This window comes from Haliotis rufescens, unplaced genomic scaffold (genome assembly GCF_023055435.1).
Source record: "Haliotis rufescens isolate VD_foot unplaced genomic scaffold, xgHalRufe1.0.p SCAF_4, whole genome shotgun sequence".
In the NCBI taxonomy this organism is placed as follows: Eukaryota; Metazoa; Mollusca; class Gastropoda; order Lepetellida; family Haliotidae; genus Haliotis; species Haliotis rufescens.
This window is the reverse complement of record NW_025964112.1, coordinates 43,419,046-43,436,411: the sequence shown is the minus strand read 5'-3', so window position 1 is coordinate 43,436,411 and position 17,366 is coordinate 43,419,046. Positions and strand designations below refer to the sequence as shown.

At 39.9% G+C, this 17,366-nt stretch overlaps 1 protein-coding gene across 4 annotated transcripts in view; it reads left to right on the top strand.

Annotated features, from left to right (window-relative positions):
- The window catches only part of LOC124135921 (multiple epidermal growth factor-like domains protein 6), a 122,479-nt gene that overhangs the window by 41,501 nt on the left and 63,612 nt on the right, over positions 1-17,366 (top strand). For all 4 annotated transcript variants that reach the window (XM_046501611.2, XM_046501610.2, XM_046501608.2 and 1 more), the window contains exons 2-5: positions 6,253-6,363; positions 6,611-6,721; positions 9,879-9,989; positions 12,174-12,317. In XM_046501611.2, coding sequence (XP_046357567.2) covers positions 6,253-6,363; positions 6,611-6,721; positions 9,879-9,989; positions 12,174-12,317 — 477 coding nt within the window. The remainder of the gene's footprint in view (positions 1-6,252; positions 6,364-6,610; positions 6,722-9,878; positions 9,990-12,173; positions 12,318-17,366) is intronic.

Here is a 17,366-nt window from a genome sequence, read left to right as displayed (position 1 = left end):
TAGAATCACTAGGTTCCCACAGGAGATATCGCTTGACTGAGATCAAGCGAAATCTACATTGTAGATATCGCGGCAATGAAATTGCATCACACTGTGTTGTAGACCATTGAAACATCATTTGTTACCATGACGTCACAATCAAATGACATCACTAATGGCTCTGCTACTGAAGCTGTTAGCAGTACTTTTTACACTTAAGACACTGCTTATTAGTGTCTACAAACTGAAAACGTTGGAAGAATGATGTTGGATGATAAACAAAATCTCACCCTCGTGTCTTTTGATATCAAATATATCAATTCGTGTTGATATATTTGATATCAAAAGACACTCGGGTGAGATTCTCTATACACTGAGACACTACTGAGGAGATCCTTATGAGAAGGCAGCCATTTACATTTGTGTTTACAATCTGGCACTGATGTAGTTTTGGTGTTTGTGTAGCTCTATGAGCTCCTTAACTGTCTTGTCTTCTGCCTAACTCTGTACTACACTATAAACCCGTGTAGTGTAGCGGCGTCTTACCTACTATAATTGAGGTTTCGGATGGTATAGTACAGTGGTGGAGTTTTCAAAATACATTTGTAGAATCAATTAGGACGATGTCTAAAATTCAGCTAAGCATAGCCTGACTTTAGTTCTGAGATGATATCGTATTTAAGGCCTTTCCTGTTTTATCAGCCGGATCTAGAAAAAGACAAATCAGTCAGTGCAATTTATTAAACATTTGATTTTCAAATTGTCGTTATATCATTGGTTTTTTGTGGTATGTGACAAGAGTGTTAAACATTTTATAGAGTTAACACAAAAACAAAGTCAGGTTGTTTTTGGAATTTATTTTTAAATGTTATGAAAAAAATCTGTAAGACTTGAAATTTATTTATTTCGACATTATTAGGATCGGCGGATCCGTAAACAAAACATAAAACGCCTCATGATTGTTGAGACAAAAAACAACGTGTAGTTAGGTCCAAAACAATGTTGAAAAAGTAAAAACAATATCTTAATGATAAGGCGGTTCAAATGCCGCACATAATTATGATTGCAACGACATCTACCTCCACTGCACAAACCCAAATCAATTTCTGGAAGATCAATATATCTTAGTAACTATTACACCAAAATATTTTAGCCCGTCATTATAAAATCAATCAAATTTGGTCGTACGAATAAAATTCCGCCGCATTAAAGGCATCAACGGCTCATTCAAAGCGCTGCTTTTTCATAAAACGAGTCTAGAGTTTTTGTGCTATTTTGGGCGATAGGGGGGTTTTCTAGTCATAAATTTCAAGATGTAGGTGTAGCACTGGTTTACTGTCATAATTCTATCGAGACTTATTCAAGTCACGTGATTCTTCAAGTCTTCTTACCTTGTGTATCGCTCAATGATTTTCTTTATTTTTCTCCCACACCTTCAATATTAATGAAGACGAGTCTCTATGCTGCAAAGGTCATATCGGTTCAATCAGTTTCTCAGTTTGTGATATTAGTAGCATCTGTTTCCGTAGAAAACACAACGCCGCTCGGTATGGGATAACAATTAAACAGCACACCTCAGCGCCCTTACAGCACTCCTGTAGCGAGGCGAGGGATTCATTGCTGGAATCTCTGATATATAGTATATCCTTGCCTCCTGGCTCTGTGTACTCAATGTACCCCCTGCTACATCCACAGGTTTGTAAGTTTAAACTTCCAGTGCAAGTGGGATGGTTCGGCTTTCTGTGGCTGCGTCCATTTAATGATCATGAAGTACAATATTTACAAATATTACAATTAAATAGGGCATTGTTGTCCTGATTTAAACCCTTAAACATCATTTGTATGTTTGTATGTATGTATGTATGTATGTATGTATGTATGTATGTATGTATGTATGTATGTATGTATGTATGTATGTGTAATTATAACCATGTTAAGAATCATTGTGACTTTAACACTGGAACATTATTTAATAAGATATACATAAATTCCCATTAAGAATTGCTGACTTTAATTCTTCATATATTTGTGTCAGTAACATTCCTACAAGCATAAGGACCATACCAACAGTCGTCTAGACAAACAGCATTACACACGCTTCAAAAGAAAATGGTTTATGGAGCATGTAATTGATATAGATATTATCGCAAAGAAAAAAGAAACCCACAAAAACTATATTCCGCCATCTGTCCTATTAGTGTTTTTATCTTGTCTTGTGTGAGGAACGATAGGATGAGATAGTACCGACATGTATTTCTTAACAACATACTGACACACTGTTCTGCTAATTAACCCAACAACCAGGATGCTGATGACGACTTCGGAAACACCAAGTTCCTAAAAAACTCTCTCGCCTTTATTACACAAAACATTTCTCTACTTGAAAACGTTCACTTTTTACCGGGTGCCTTTTTCATAGTGAAACAGAGCTGACTTGAGATGCTTTTTCCTAACCTAGAATGGTATTGGTTTCATAAACTATATATACTAGTACGTTGTGTTCCACAACCATGGCGCTGGACAAAGTGAACATAGACTAGCATACATATTCTTGTCAATGTAAACATTGTTTTTAAGTTCAAACTGAAAGGGGCGGTGGGGTAGCCTAGTGGTTAAAGCGTTCGCTCGTCACGCCGAAGACCCGGGTTCGATTCCCGACATGGGTACAAAGTGTCCCCCGCCGTGATATTGCTGGAATATTGCTAAATCGGCGTACTCACTCACTTAAAACTGAAATCCACCAGTTGACAGAATGGTGGATAAAGTGAGTGAGTATTGTGTTACGCCCTCTTTAGCAGTATGTTTGCAATAACACGTAGGGGGCACTAGTCATAGTCTTCACATATAGTACCTATTAGAGGCATGGAACTAGACATCGACATGACACGCTAACGCTTAACCACTTAGCTATCCCGACATCTCTGGTGGATGGAGACAACCTCAGTGACACACACACACGGTTTACATCAACTGTGGTATACTAAGTATATCTGGACACCACATGTTCGTGAGGAAGACATACTCTTCTTGTATTCATGCGCGACAACCCGGCAGTAGAACACTCCGTCTCACTCCGCGCTTTCATCTGACAGCAGCAATCACTCCATAACTGCATACAAGTAAGTGGGTGTTTTACGCCGCTTGTATCACTATTTCATCATCATAACCACCATCTTCCCGAGGCAAGTGAGTTAACTTACTATAAAAGTCCAGTTTCCACCCTTGCGGAACTAGGCTGGAATTTTTGGGCTCGATCGAAGCTCCACCAGTGGCTAGTAGTTATGTCCCTTCCATGTCCTTCCTATTAACCAATCAGATTCCACCTCTCATATCACTTGCGTTTGCTTCAAACAAAACGGAGTCCAGTCTGATCGATAGTCAAGATCTATATCGTAAGAAAACGGATCTTACCTCGCAAAGTGCATCAAATCACGTGAGCCCCTTAATTAAAAACATGAAAAGATTTGGAAAATATCTGTCGACGCCCATTTGATGGAACACATGCTCTGCAAATCCTGCAATCAACTAAAATCTGCACGACAGTTTTACGAACCGGATGTCGATTTCGTTACGCGATTTCGATTGGACTATGCATAGACTCGTTATTCCAGTCAAAACATAACTCAGTAATTGCAGCCGAGTTCAGCAAGGATGGAAATTGGACTTTTGTAGTTTGTTATCCCCCTTGCCTCAGGAAGATGTATAACCACAGGGATGACCAATAGTAGTACACAAATCAGGGGAATCGAACCCGGGCGTAACGAGCGGATTTAACCACAATTAGCTAATCCATTGCCCCTTCTGCATGTGAAAAAAGCCTTAAGTAGTTGCACATGTGTGTTCATATAGGGAGTTATTTTTTTAAATAACATTCCAATAAAGCAAAATACGTTTATAACGAACACGCTTATAACGATCTGACGAACTTATTTTTTGGTAGCGGCAATTTGCTGTATAGATGCTATATATATATACTTATAACGAACTTCGGTTATAACGAACAAAAGTTAGTGGTCCACATGAGTTCGTTGTAACCGTAGTTTACCGAAATTGATATTCTTTGGATTCAACCACCATGATATCAATTCCGTTTTATTAATTAAGGGTTCGGGGAGGTAAACTATATTGGAACCTGTTATAGTGAATGGGTACCCGGTAGGATGTGACCGTTCTAGCAATTCACAGGCAACTTGTGTTGTATGATCTCCACGGAGCTGAGAATGAAAATCGAGTTCACACCGAGGTAGAAATGTAGCATTTTAAGCATGCTTTGAGGTGTGACTTTGCGCTTTATAAGGATGCACATTATTATTATATAAAGAAGCCTTTTCAATCAAAAACTCCATGGATTGTGTAGTCGTAAAAATATATCATAAATGGGGGTGGTAGATGAAACCAACCGACTCGCTCATGCCGTTCACTCTGAGGCCCATTGTTGACGATAGTAGCGGTGTGTTTTCAAAGGGAATATAATTACCACATACCACACGATGTAAGTAGGTTAACACACAGTCGCCCGGCTGCTGCCGTGCATGTGAATGGCAGCCGGCGTTGAAGCGTCTGTGAAGAATGTGCGCAGCCGTTTGTCATGAGAACGAGGTGTAATAGAATGGGTGGAGAATCGCTTTAATCGTGCATGTGAATATAATATAATGTTTTCTGCTTGCTGAATTTTCCTGTTTGGTGAGTGAGTTAGTGTGTTAGTGAGTGATTGAGTGAGTTTGTTGCAGTTAATGCCTCTTTGAACAGTAATGCATTTGTATCGCGGCGTGTCAGTGACTGGCCGAGTGATTTGGTTTTACGCTGCTTTTAGCAATATTCCAGCAATGTCAGCCTCGCGCCGTGTCAGCTTGGTGCGGGTTGGTACCCTAACAGCGTCGCGGGTCTTAGACGTTCACCACATTGGCATGGGGCTGACGAATCCAGAGATCATTATCATATTGGTCTTGAACTCACGATCACTGGATCCTGGCACGACTAAGAGACGCAACTCTCATTGCGAATTGCGGCGCCTTAGACGACCGGGACACTATCGCACTTTGATTGAGGTGTGGGTTGTCTTGTTCGTCGCTTTAAACAGTATTTCAGTTAATCCAGAGCGTCACAGCATGATGCGGGAGGAAAGCCCGACATTAATCAAGTCACAGACGTTTACCACTTTGGTGAAACTCAGGAACACGGGTATGGTGCTGGCAAACAAAAGATCGTAATCAAGGCCAATGTGGAATTCGATCATATGATCATTGCTTGATAACGTGCCACTCACAAGGACGTCACTCCTCACAGTAAATAGCGGCAATGTAGTCGCATGGTCTACCTGTGACAATTACAAAATATACTACCCAAAAGAAATTAAAGAACATCCAATGCTTCATATTACTATAGTTAATATGTCATGAGTCGTATATATTCGCAATAATATTGTATGATTTCTTACTGAATGTTGCATATTAGTTATTATTTGAAATTGTCACAATTCTTTTCTATTTTACATTCAGGCTGATTGCAAATTCACGGTTAGGATGTTGTTTACGCAGGAAGGTGGTAGCCTGTCTCACAATCCCTGAACATATTATGTTCGCTTCCGTCCAGCTCGTACTGAATTGCTGTAGCTCTAAATGAAGAAAGTCTAGATTCTAGGTTCTGAATCTCCCATTTCATTGAGACTTCTTTTAAATTCAAATGTTGTTACTTGTTTCTATCAGATATTAAACATTTTCAGATACTAAGCGTTAGCCTAGGAATGTGGTTGTACCTCTCCTGGTAGGTTCGGGGTAGAATAGGTCTTCAATAACCCATGCTTGTCGTAAAAGGCGACCATGCTTGTCGTAAGAGGCGTCTTACGGGATCGGGTGGTCAAGCACGCTAATTTAGAAAATGCATGTCATCGTATCCCAATTGCGTGTATCGATGCTCATGATGTCAATCACTGGATTGTCTGATCCAGACTCGAATATTTACAGACCGCCGTCATATAGCTGGACTATTGCTGAGTGCGGCGTTCAACAACAAACAAAACAAAATCTCTCCTTGCTTGGGCACCAGGCACACACTACATGGGTATTGATATGGCGCTTCAATCACTCTGCTCACCGTGATTAATCTGCCGTCAAAGATGGCTTTATATATTTTAGAATGCAGAATTCATCTGGTGATGGATTTCTTAAACAATTGTGATGAAAATGACGATCAACGGATCATACTGTATATAGTAGAGTTACAAGAGCAGTTAAACTGACTGTTTGACAAACATTCTTTCTCTTTCTCTTTCAGTGTTGTCATTTTGTCCTGTTGGGGAATCACGATGTCCTAACGGAAGATGTATCCCAGAAGCGCGTATTCAAAATGGCGTTGATGACTGCGGCGATGGAAAATATGATGAACGTTTGTATCATTTCCTTTCCATTAATTTGCAAAAATGTGTTGAATAGTGCATTAAATATTTTTCTTTTATATGCGAATATAGCTAAACACAAAATGTTGATAAGATTAATTAATTGAATTTTTTCATATTGAGACTATTCTAAATATTAGAAAATATTTGGACTGTTGAGAGTGGAATTCGCCTGGAGAAGAACCGATATTTTATATCACAGATACAAACAACAAGTCTCATTCACATTTCAAACAGGGGGACCATTCTGTAACTTAGACACGGAGTTACAATGTGCCAATGGACGCTGTTTGCCTCGCGACAAGTTCAATAACTCCGTCAATGACTGCGGAGACAACTCTGACGAAGGTACGTTATCACCAGAAGGTTATAATAACAATAACAAGACATTCTAAAGCGCCTTTGTTGATTTAATATTTTTGGATAAATCCAATTATTTAAAATTGAATTCATATTTATTGCGCTTTTAAAGGTTAGAGTTTAATCGTGAACAAGTTATACTGGTCAGTTAATGTTCTTTTTCCACTGATTGCTTTTGTAATATGAACAGATTGTTAACATGCTGCATGTTGAACAGTGCACATTCGTCATCACAATCACAGCCAGTAAATAATTATAGATGTTATATTTAACACCATGTTGGACTTCATACATGACAATATTTCTCTTGAAGGTGAGTTGAAGTGAAATTTGGTTTAACGTCGCGTCCAAGATTATTGCACTTATATAGCGACGTGCATGCATGTGTGTGTGGTGATTTATACTGCTAGCTGACTGAGATACCATACCGCAGTTTAACAGGAATACCCCAGCCAGACACAGTATACTGACTCCGAGCCGACCTACCCCCTTAATGCCGAGCGCCAGACAGGGTAACAACAAGTACCATCTTTTTGTAAGACGCGGCCGGGGATCGTATCCCGGACCTGCCTTTCTCCGGGCGGTCGCTCTACCACTAGACCACGGAGGCCGTCCTATTTCTCCTTTAAGTGTTCTGAGCAAGTTTTCAATTCTTTCAAACTACAAACCGCCTCAACGGAAGGTCGGTAGTTCGATTCCCTTGCCGTGACATTACAATATTGTAGATGTTGTTACCCTGCCTGGCGCTCGAGCAGGGACTGGCTCGAGTCGGTGTCTGAGTGGGGTATACATGTTAAACTACGGCATGGTATCTCAGTGGGCACGCACTATAAATCGGGACTAGTATAAGCAGCCACATGCGTGCACGTCGCTATATAAGTGAAATAATCTAGGACGCGACGTTAAACCCAATTCCGCCTGTCAACTATAAAACTGTTTCCATGATGGTCTCTGCTAAAAGCATTTTCAATTCTACGATTCTGGCTATATCATAAGCATGTCTTTATGAATCATTCAAGTCAAACATTATAACTCTCAACTTTTAATAAGAATATTCTAAAAGTCAAGGTGTGGTTTTTCATTGAACCAGTGTATTTTCAAGTTCATTATATTTTCCAATAGACATAGTAACATTTACGTTTTTCAGTGAAAGTCGTCACAGTAAAAGTATGATATGGCTCAGAGCCTTACCCTGTATAACAAGTAGACTGGCGTATTTTACCATCACCAGTCAGCAGCAATAACATTTCCCCTTTAGTAATAGTGTTACTATATACAGGCCACATGACCAGTTGACCATCTGTCAATACATGTATACAACAGAAAAAATAGCTTGGCCACTACTACAAAAGTAAAACTCTATGTTGATCACCCTATGCACTCAGTAATGACTGCATTTAGCGTTAACCTCCCGCGAATACCTGGTATCATCACTTATTCAAAAACTGAATCGTACAATGGACGCTGCCTTTAGTAGAGATTTTTTTATTCGTTTTTGGACTTATCGCAGGAAATCTAGATGTTGATCAAGCGCTCACGCTTACATTCTAGCCTCCTCAAATACACCATACGGTTTATGTAAAGTTAATTGAGCGTATACAGGTAAACCGGCAATGTTTGTTTTTATGTGCAATGGTGTCCGCTCTCGTACATGTAGGCTCTTCCCCTCTGGTAGCAGCGCCATGCAGGGTCGGTCGTAACAGATGTTGTGAACAGGCTACGATCTGGGGCACATGCTGAGACTACTGAGAGGCATGCGGGATACGTTATCGATATTTGGAATAGTTTTCTTCATGTTCAGGAATACATTTGTGTCAATAACCCTCCTTGTCGTGAGAGACTAAATGGGTATCCCGTGGATATAGTGGCTGCTGGGTTTGGGTGCTTATTCGATGAGTGGTCACTGTATATATCATTCTTAGCTTCATGGCATCAAAGATTGGTGTATCCCGTGTCTGTCATGCGAGGCCATTTAATTGGTATCGTGTGGACAAAATGGCTGCTGATTTTGGAAGCTGATGTGCCACAAGGTGTAAAACTATCTATCAGGTCCTAAGGCAAGAACGATTGGCCCTCACCCCCCCCCCCCCCCCCCCCCACACACACACACACATACCCCCGTCCGCCCTACCACAATCACTCCACGCTTGTCGTGAGACGCGAGTGATAGGGTATTGTGTGTACAAAATGGCTGCTTTTTGTGAATCTCACGTCGATGAGCAACCACAAGACAACAATATCAACTGGTGTGTGTGTGGATATATTCGTATGACGGTGCTGTTGATGTTATGAATAAGTCCAATAATAATCCTGAAGCTTAACGGGCATTTGCCATGTCACCCTACCGGGTACCCATTTACTGCTGGTTGAACAAAGACATATTTCGAACGAAGTCTCTTCTCTGTGGAGACACAATATGTAACCTTGTTTTTGTGATATAGCTGTGTGGCAGATTCCGTTATTGAAAACACTTGAGCACCCCAAACCAATACCACTGACACCACCATCTTCCCGAGGCAAGGGAGTTAACTGACTTTAAAAGTCCAGTTTCCACCCTTGCCGAACTACGCTTGAATTTCCAGGCCTCGATCGTAGCGCCACTAGTGGCGAGTTATGTCCCTTCTGACTCCCTTCTATTGACCAATCAGATTTCACTTCTCACATCACTTGCATTTGCTTCAAACAAAATGGCGGCTGCCCAGTCAAGACGATCTGCTTGATAATCAACATCTATATTGTAATAAAACGGGCCTTACCTCGCAAAGTGCACCAGATCATTTGAGCACCTTGATTAAATACAGTTGACGGTACACATGTTTTGCAAATACTGCAGTCAATCGAAATCGGCACGTCGATATCCATGTTGTTTACGAATCGAATGTCTAGTTCGTTGAGTGATTTTGATTGGACTATCCATAGACTCGTTAGTACAGCCGAAATGTAACTCTAGAATTCCAGCCTAGTTCGGCAAGGCTGGAAACTCTCTAGCCCCGGGAAGATGCACAGTGCCACGTTTCACCCACTTTACCTTGAAGTTGTTTTTTGCATGTAGACGTTCCTGATAGTTCATGATGCCACACATAAACACACACCTTATTGTCCACAATGCACATCTTGCACCGTGTGTGTTTGATTTGATTCACAGTTAGTGAGCCTTGCCTTGTCGGCACATTCACGTGCAACACGGACAACACGTGCATCAACATCACACAGGTCCTTAATGACGTCATGGATTGTGCTGACGGAAGTGACGAAGGTATGTCACCATTTCACAACTCACTGGCACAGAATAAAGGGTATCAATCTTGAGAGAAACCGAATGTGACATTACTATTAAATCTCCAACCTTCGGCCAAATCCTGGTTAAAGTGCACTTATGCTTACATTTAAACCTCGTTAAATCGAACGCCTTCTACCTCATATACCTCGTCATAGACAATGTATCTAGGCACTTTATCTAGGCTGCCAACCCCCTTTTTGGTCTGTTTGGAGGGTATTAGGGACTCAGCAGTGTGGTACGCGAACACAAGTGAAATCGTATGCGGTACGTAGATTCAACATTTATAAATAGATTATGGTGTGCGTAAACGTTTCCTTTATATATTGTATTTTAATCAGTTATTTACCCTGAATCGCACGCTCTTATAAACTAAGAACTTATTCTATTGGGTTTAGTCTGTTATTGGCATTCTGCATTTGTAGAGTGCATTCTGACATATACCATTGAGAATAGTGTTATTTATCAGTACTCGGGTTTCAGGGGTGAGCAATTGAGACTGAAAAAATAGTCTTAATATTCCGGATTCGGGTTGGGGGGAGGCAATCTCATATTCTTCCGCATCACCAGGATGATAAAATGTTGCCACTCCGCATACTTCGAAAAGCGCATAACTCGAAATATTTTTGATGGTCCCGATGAGTTCGTCTTAACGAGGTTTCACTGTATTTAAGAAATAGTTTTGTGTCAAAATGATTCCGCTACTCTTAGCAAGCAAGAACAAACACGAATCACATTGGAATTTGAGGCAGAAATGTCCCCTTCAGCTCTCGCTTTATTCTGTGGCTCAGGTTGCACCCTTGAGTGTACGTCGCACAATACTATGATGGATTGTGTATGGTTTACTTATGGTTTAAGCACTCGTAATTTCCTACTTGAAAATTCTTCCAGTCACTCGCCCATGCAAACCGGGAGAATTCACGTGTAAAAACAGACGCTGTATAAAACAGTCATGGGTCCTTGACCTTGAAGATGACTGTCACGACGGTTCAGATGAAGGTGGGTTAAGGTCAAGGAGAACGTTCACATTTCGGATAGTCTGGTATAATACGATAATCGATAACGTGCTGAAGGAAGTTATCAGTGTTATCAGTGTACTTTACCCAACATGTTTCACCCTCTCCTCCTTTTCCCCTCGATTGAAAAGAAGCAATGTATTTATTTTTACACTTACACAAATCTTTGATAAAATGATAAAAACAAGTTTCATCAGTAACTACACCCAGACTCAGTGTTCGCCAACACCTGGTGTCATCATTGTCATCTCGGTTCAGTTCTTGAATTCAACAGCCAACTGAAAATTGAATTTGACGAAACACTTACAAACGTTATCAAAACGTTACTAAGCTGTAAACAGTTGCCGAAGTACTTCAAACTTTAGTGCTGCAAACAAGTATGACACCCGTATCAAATACATCATCATCGAATAAACGTGTCTCCCTTGTTTCACCTATAGCCATCAGCGGACATTTTATTGTTTTTATATTTTCTTTTCTTGTGCAAGTGAATACAAGTAACCCAAACGAAGTTTGTTTCATCGTATGACATAATCCTTTTGGCGGCCATAATACTAGGTCAAGAAAGAAAGATTTGTAAATTTGCTTTTCCTCTTCTGTTTTGACCGACAGTTGAAAAAAAATCAACTCCCTGGGAGATGTAAATATCACATGATGCCCATATAACTACCCTGATCAATTTGGAACTTTAGCGGCACCAGCTGCGTCTCTTCGGGGAACCAGGAACCTCTGGGTTGGAATCCCAATTCAATCCTGGCTATGACCCTTAGCTTGTGAAGACCATCCATGAACTGGCAGGCCGTAAAATAACTGAAATACTGTTCAAAGCGGCGTTAAACACAACTCATTCACTCACTTATAAACCAACAATAAACAGCGTCTGTAGGGTTAAACAACCAGGCCTGATGTTACCCACTTAAAACATATGTTAGTGTCTGATGTGTTTTGATGTACTTATCCACCTTCCTAGATTAGTGTCTTAATCTTGGATTCCCCGGACGGGTTGTTATTCAAACATACATGTCTATTTGATACCTAACATGTGGGTAGTTAATATACAAAAATATAGTAAAAATACAATTGTTTCAAGAGGTTATGTTCGTGACTATGCAACAACTTGACTGAACAAGAGTTTCTTCTCATACAGCCAAACGTATCGGGATGTCGTGTCGACCCAACCCTCCCTGCTGTGACTGCGACCAGTATGTTCGTTTCTCTGAGTGCCGCAAGGGATCGTGCCAGTGTTTCTCCGGGTACTTCCCCAACAGTCTTGGAACACGGTGCACTAGACGTAAGTATACATGTATTAACAAAATATATTCCTTATGCATTATTTCAATATAATAACGATATGTAAATGTATTTATGTAATGCATATTTTATGTTTTCTTTGGCAATCCAAACCTAACTACACTTGTTCTACCTTCAGTGATAAATTCACTTTTCAAAACATTCAAGCATAGGTTACAACGCATTAGTTCATAAAATGATGAAGCTGTTTACACTGCATACATGTATGCCTGCAATACTAGGGTTCCCTGCATCTATGCACATACTTCATCGATCCTCGTGACTACAACCTAGTACGAGATGTGTTCTACTCTATACCATCGTTATCCATAAAACCATTATGCTGCAACAAACCATCTGGAACTATCCTTAATTCAATCCCAAATTCTTTGAGGGGCCACAAGTAGGAGTAATGATAAAACACAAGTAGGAGTAAGGATGAACCACAAGTAGGAGTAAGGATAATGTAAGGATAAAATATATGGATGAACAACTTCAATGAAGAGCGACCTTTTGGTGTAGATTTTAACACCGTTATCAAACACTGATTGTAATAAAGAAGTTGTTCATCCATATATCTTATTCTTACTTAGTTCATTCCTATTCAGAACACCGTATTATACGTTATACAGTTGTGAAACTATCATTATTCAAAGCCCATGATACTGCATTATGCAGACTCAAAGACACCCTTACATTTGTACTTCATTCCGCTCAAACATAACACCGTGCATACTTCTATTCGCTGCAATATATGTACCGTTATTCAACCTTGAAGTATCGCGTCTTCATTGGATCCAGTGCATTATGAGATTGGGGATACTTAGAACATTTAGGGAAGAAGTAGGCATCCCCATGGGCACCAATTGTGAGCCCCTTCTTGCTGATCTGCGTACGAATAGGAATATCTGCGCGGGTTAGTAAAATCAGAGAAGGGGAGTTTGGCCAAGAAGTATATCGATGGTCTGATATCGTCATATCGTACCATTTATCGTCAAATAGCCAATTGCTTTCCACTTTTCCATCCACTAGAATAACAAGGGACCGCTGAAAGCGCCTTATCCGTTTCATTTTTAGATTCCAGCATAACGAATCAGTGTCAGATTTTACCACAGGACTGTATGCCATGTCAAGAAGGATGTAGAAGTTTCCAATAGTCAACTTTTACTTCATGTCAAACACTGGTCTGGCAGCTCCAGCCTTTTTGTCAATATTTGAGGACTGGTACAATCGAGTATGTTCTTTCCACAAAGATTTGAATGAGCGTTATGCGGCTCATGCTCAGAGTTGTGTGATCAGCATAAATGCATTCTAGGCATCAGTAATGCTTTTAAAATGTTTATTGTAGATATATGGAGGCCACATATCATATCATGTTCAATGCAATTCCCTAATTTGTTCAGGTGAACACTTGACGTGATTTTGAAATTGTATCTGACGGGTACCACCGATGGGGCAGGATACTCTCCCCTCTTTGCGAACACCTGGTATCATCACTATTTGATGGTGATTCACAAAATACACACTTGTGATATAGTCGGTGCACAAAGGACTCTGCTTGATGTTCAATGCAATTCCCTAATTTGTTCAGGTGAACAGATATTTCTTTGGAAAGACTTTTTTTGTCGCTGTTATGAATTATTATCTTTATTTATTCATTACGCTGGGCTACGTTCGTACAATATAAATCTATCGTGAGTGATTGAGTGAATGATAAACGCTGCCTATATCACTGCGTGTTAGCTTAATGTCGGCGGAAAAGCTAAAATGATACAGGTTTTTGACGTTTACCACTTTGAAATCCACGAGCACGTGTATGGTGCTGACAAACCTAGGAATATATTCAGAGATTCGAACCCCCTATCATATGTTTCTGGCGTATCCAAGGTAAGCAACTCTGCACAACGAATTGCTGCGTCTCAGACGACTGGACCACACGTGCCCTGAAAATAATCGTGAATCTACTGTAATGCTAAACCAGTTTGTGCGTTGTGTAACATTCGCGAGGTTAGCTAAACTGCACGTCAACTTAACTTTGCATAAAGTTGTAAAGCTGTCTGTACTTTATTTCGCAAGACTACTTTATGCCATACCATGCAGCCGTGAAGCCATCTTTACTCCAGTATTTGTCTCGTCATGGAGTCATAAAATCGTCATTCATTTTAATATGACATTTCAGTATGCCACGCTTTAACTCTTCTGACTACAAAACCTTCTTCTTCTACTGTGCTACCAGTACAAAACATTACTTTGATGCAGATATAAAACGTTCGTCAAGAGAACCAACAATGAACAAGACTGCACAAGAAGTTTGACTGTGCAGTTAATAACAAGAAGAAAATAATATTTAATACTTGTAGTTAAGAACCTTCTTAAAATAGATATTATATTCAAAACAAGTCAGTTATTTGCGAAGGATGCCTTTTATCTTAATTACGAGGCCAAGAACGCTGACCTTGGCAGTGATGCACATGTAGCTAAACACACGGCACTAGAAATGCTTGTAGGGTTGTATGCATCTTATGTAAAATTCCGGAAACACTTGAATCCACATATCTACAAAGTCAGCTGGCTTTACAGGCAGTTATACGTACATGAGGGAAAGTATGAGCACATTACATGGACACGGTGATAAAGATAAAAAGCAAATAACGTTTATTTGTAATATATTACGGTCAAAGTAACAATACTATTGCCAACACTATCAGCAATGATAATAAAACGACGAAGAGAATTTTCAAATGATAATAATGAATATGATATTTGGTTTTTATAAAGCACAAGACAGAGGGGCTTGCACAGAGGGGAACGCATCATGCGCATGGTATTGGTACGGTAGTCAACGGACATGTATTCATGCAAATTCAGTATCCATGATCCCTTTACCATGGGTTACGTTTTCAATGCTTTCCCCTTCGAAAACGGCTCTTGTGGTGCCAGACCATTGTTCATAATCAATTGAATCTTGGATTCGAACCCAGGATTAGCGGATCTTGCAGCAAATGATAGCAACTATGGACAGCGAAGGGTGGTGCCTCGGGCGACTGGACCACCCGCATTCCCTTTTCCCTGACATTCAAACTTAATTGCTTACACAAATAAAAGCAAAGAGTGAAATGGTACATAGAATACCTGTTGCCTCATTGTTATCAACCACTATCGGACAGAAATCAAATCATATGGTCAGTGTGACCAGTCAACAATGGCCTCGCTTTACCATGTTTTACGCTTTAAATTGTTCTAGCCACTTTCTCATCCTTCCGTTAAACAGCTCATCCCTGTACTTGGGAACAGGTTGCTTTCATCTGGCATTCAAACATCAACTACGAAATCATCTTGCCTTAATCACGCAAATGGATTTTGCATATTTGCCAACTTTATAACGTACTTGATAACAACGAGTAAACTGTATGTCCTGGGGTACAAGTGTCTATCTGCCTGATAAGAACACTTGAGAGAGATGAGGGCTTCTCTGTTGTTACGTTTACTTCCAAAGTTTTCTTTGATAAATAATTTTTCTTCAAACCATAAACCTGATCGCATTGCTGTACAAGAATGAATTCATTTGGCCATTAAGAGAGTTATTACATGACAATACAAGTATTCAATGTCTAAGATCCAAAGTCTTGATATATTGCCAAAATAACGATTCAAAATGATATTTTTACCACATATCTATGGAAATGATGAACAAATCAAATGTTATTGTACGTTTTGAAAAACAGATGGCAAGGCAAATGTTACGAAACATAAACGCTTACGATTTCAAAGGCACTTAAATATATTTAAAACAATAAAAATATGGACGTTCCTGTATTTCGTTTGACCCGAATCGTCTTTGGCATCGTAATGTTCTACTCATGGACAACGTTCAGAAGCTATGAATGTACATTACCTTCTCGTCAATAATAATTTTAAGGCAAGCTTGCATACCGACACACTGAACAGCTCAGATTCTATGACGTGTGGTTGGATCAACCACTCTTGATAAACTGCCTCATCGTATTACATGTGTATATCAACTGATCTGGGTATGCTTCAACCTACGACGACGTTCCACAAACATACGCATGTGAACACCCGCTCTCACACACAGAAATCAACATACAAAGACTCCATGAATGTAATCCATTCCGAAAACCCCTCCACAAAACATCAGACGTAAGTTATATTTTGAAATAACTATTAAACAATCGACATTTTCTTTTAATCTTAATGATTGAAATACGCTGCGTCGAGTTTATCCCTTTAGCGTGCTGGATTCATTTGATCGTGGGTATTATCACTGTTAGGATTAAGTAAGTGAGTGAGTACGGTTTTACGCGGCTTTTAGCAATATTCCAGCAATATCACGGCGGGGTGACACCAGAAATGGGCTTCACACATTGTACCCATGTCGGAAATCGAACCCGGCTCTTCGGCGTTTACGAGCAAACGCTTTAACCATTAGGCTATCTGACCGCCCCAGCCCCCTACTGTGCTAGGAGGGTTCAACGACCTCCATTGCTTAGTTCTTTCATGCCACGCCGAGGTGTACCTGAAATTCCGCTAAAAAACAATTCACTCACCCACTCTAAAATAATTTAGTTACAATATCGCAGACATATTTATCACTTGCAGCTTAGACTATATAAAAAATATGCCAACTTCCTTTACATTACAATCTTGATGTTTGCTGTTATTGTCTAATTTTGATTGATGGCTTGTATAAAAAACAACAGTCAGACAAAAATAATTATTTTACCTGAATGACCTTTACCCTTGGGTATAATTGAGTCACATGTCACAGAATGATCTAGTTTTCGTACATACCTGTTGGTGAGAAACCTATTTGAGATAACTGGCACCAAACGTATGTGTGAGATCGAATTCCAGGTCCGTGATTGGTTACTTCATGGTGATGACCTAAGGTCAATTTATGACGGACTACTTTCCTGATTATAATTAATTAACTTACTCGTGCTTCACCAACGTCTGTGACGGGACTTTGTGGTTTTTGAAGTGTTAATAAATATTATTTGGCCTTGTCTAGTTTTGCATTGCCATCATC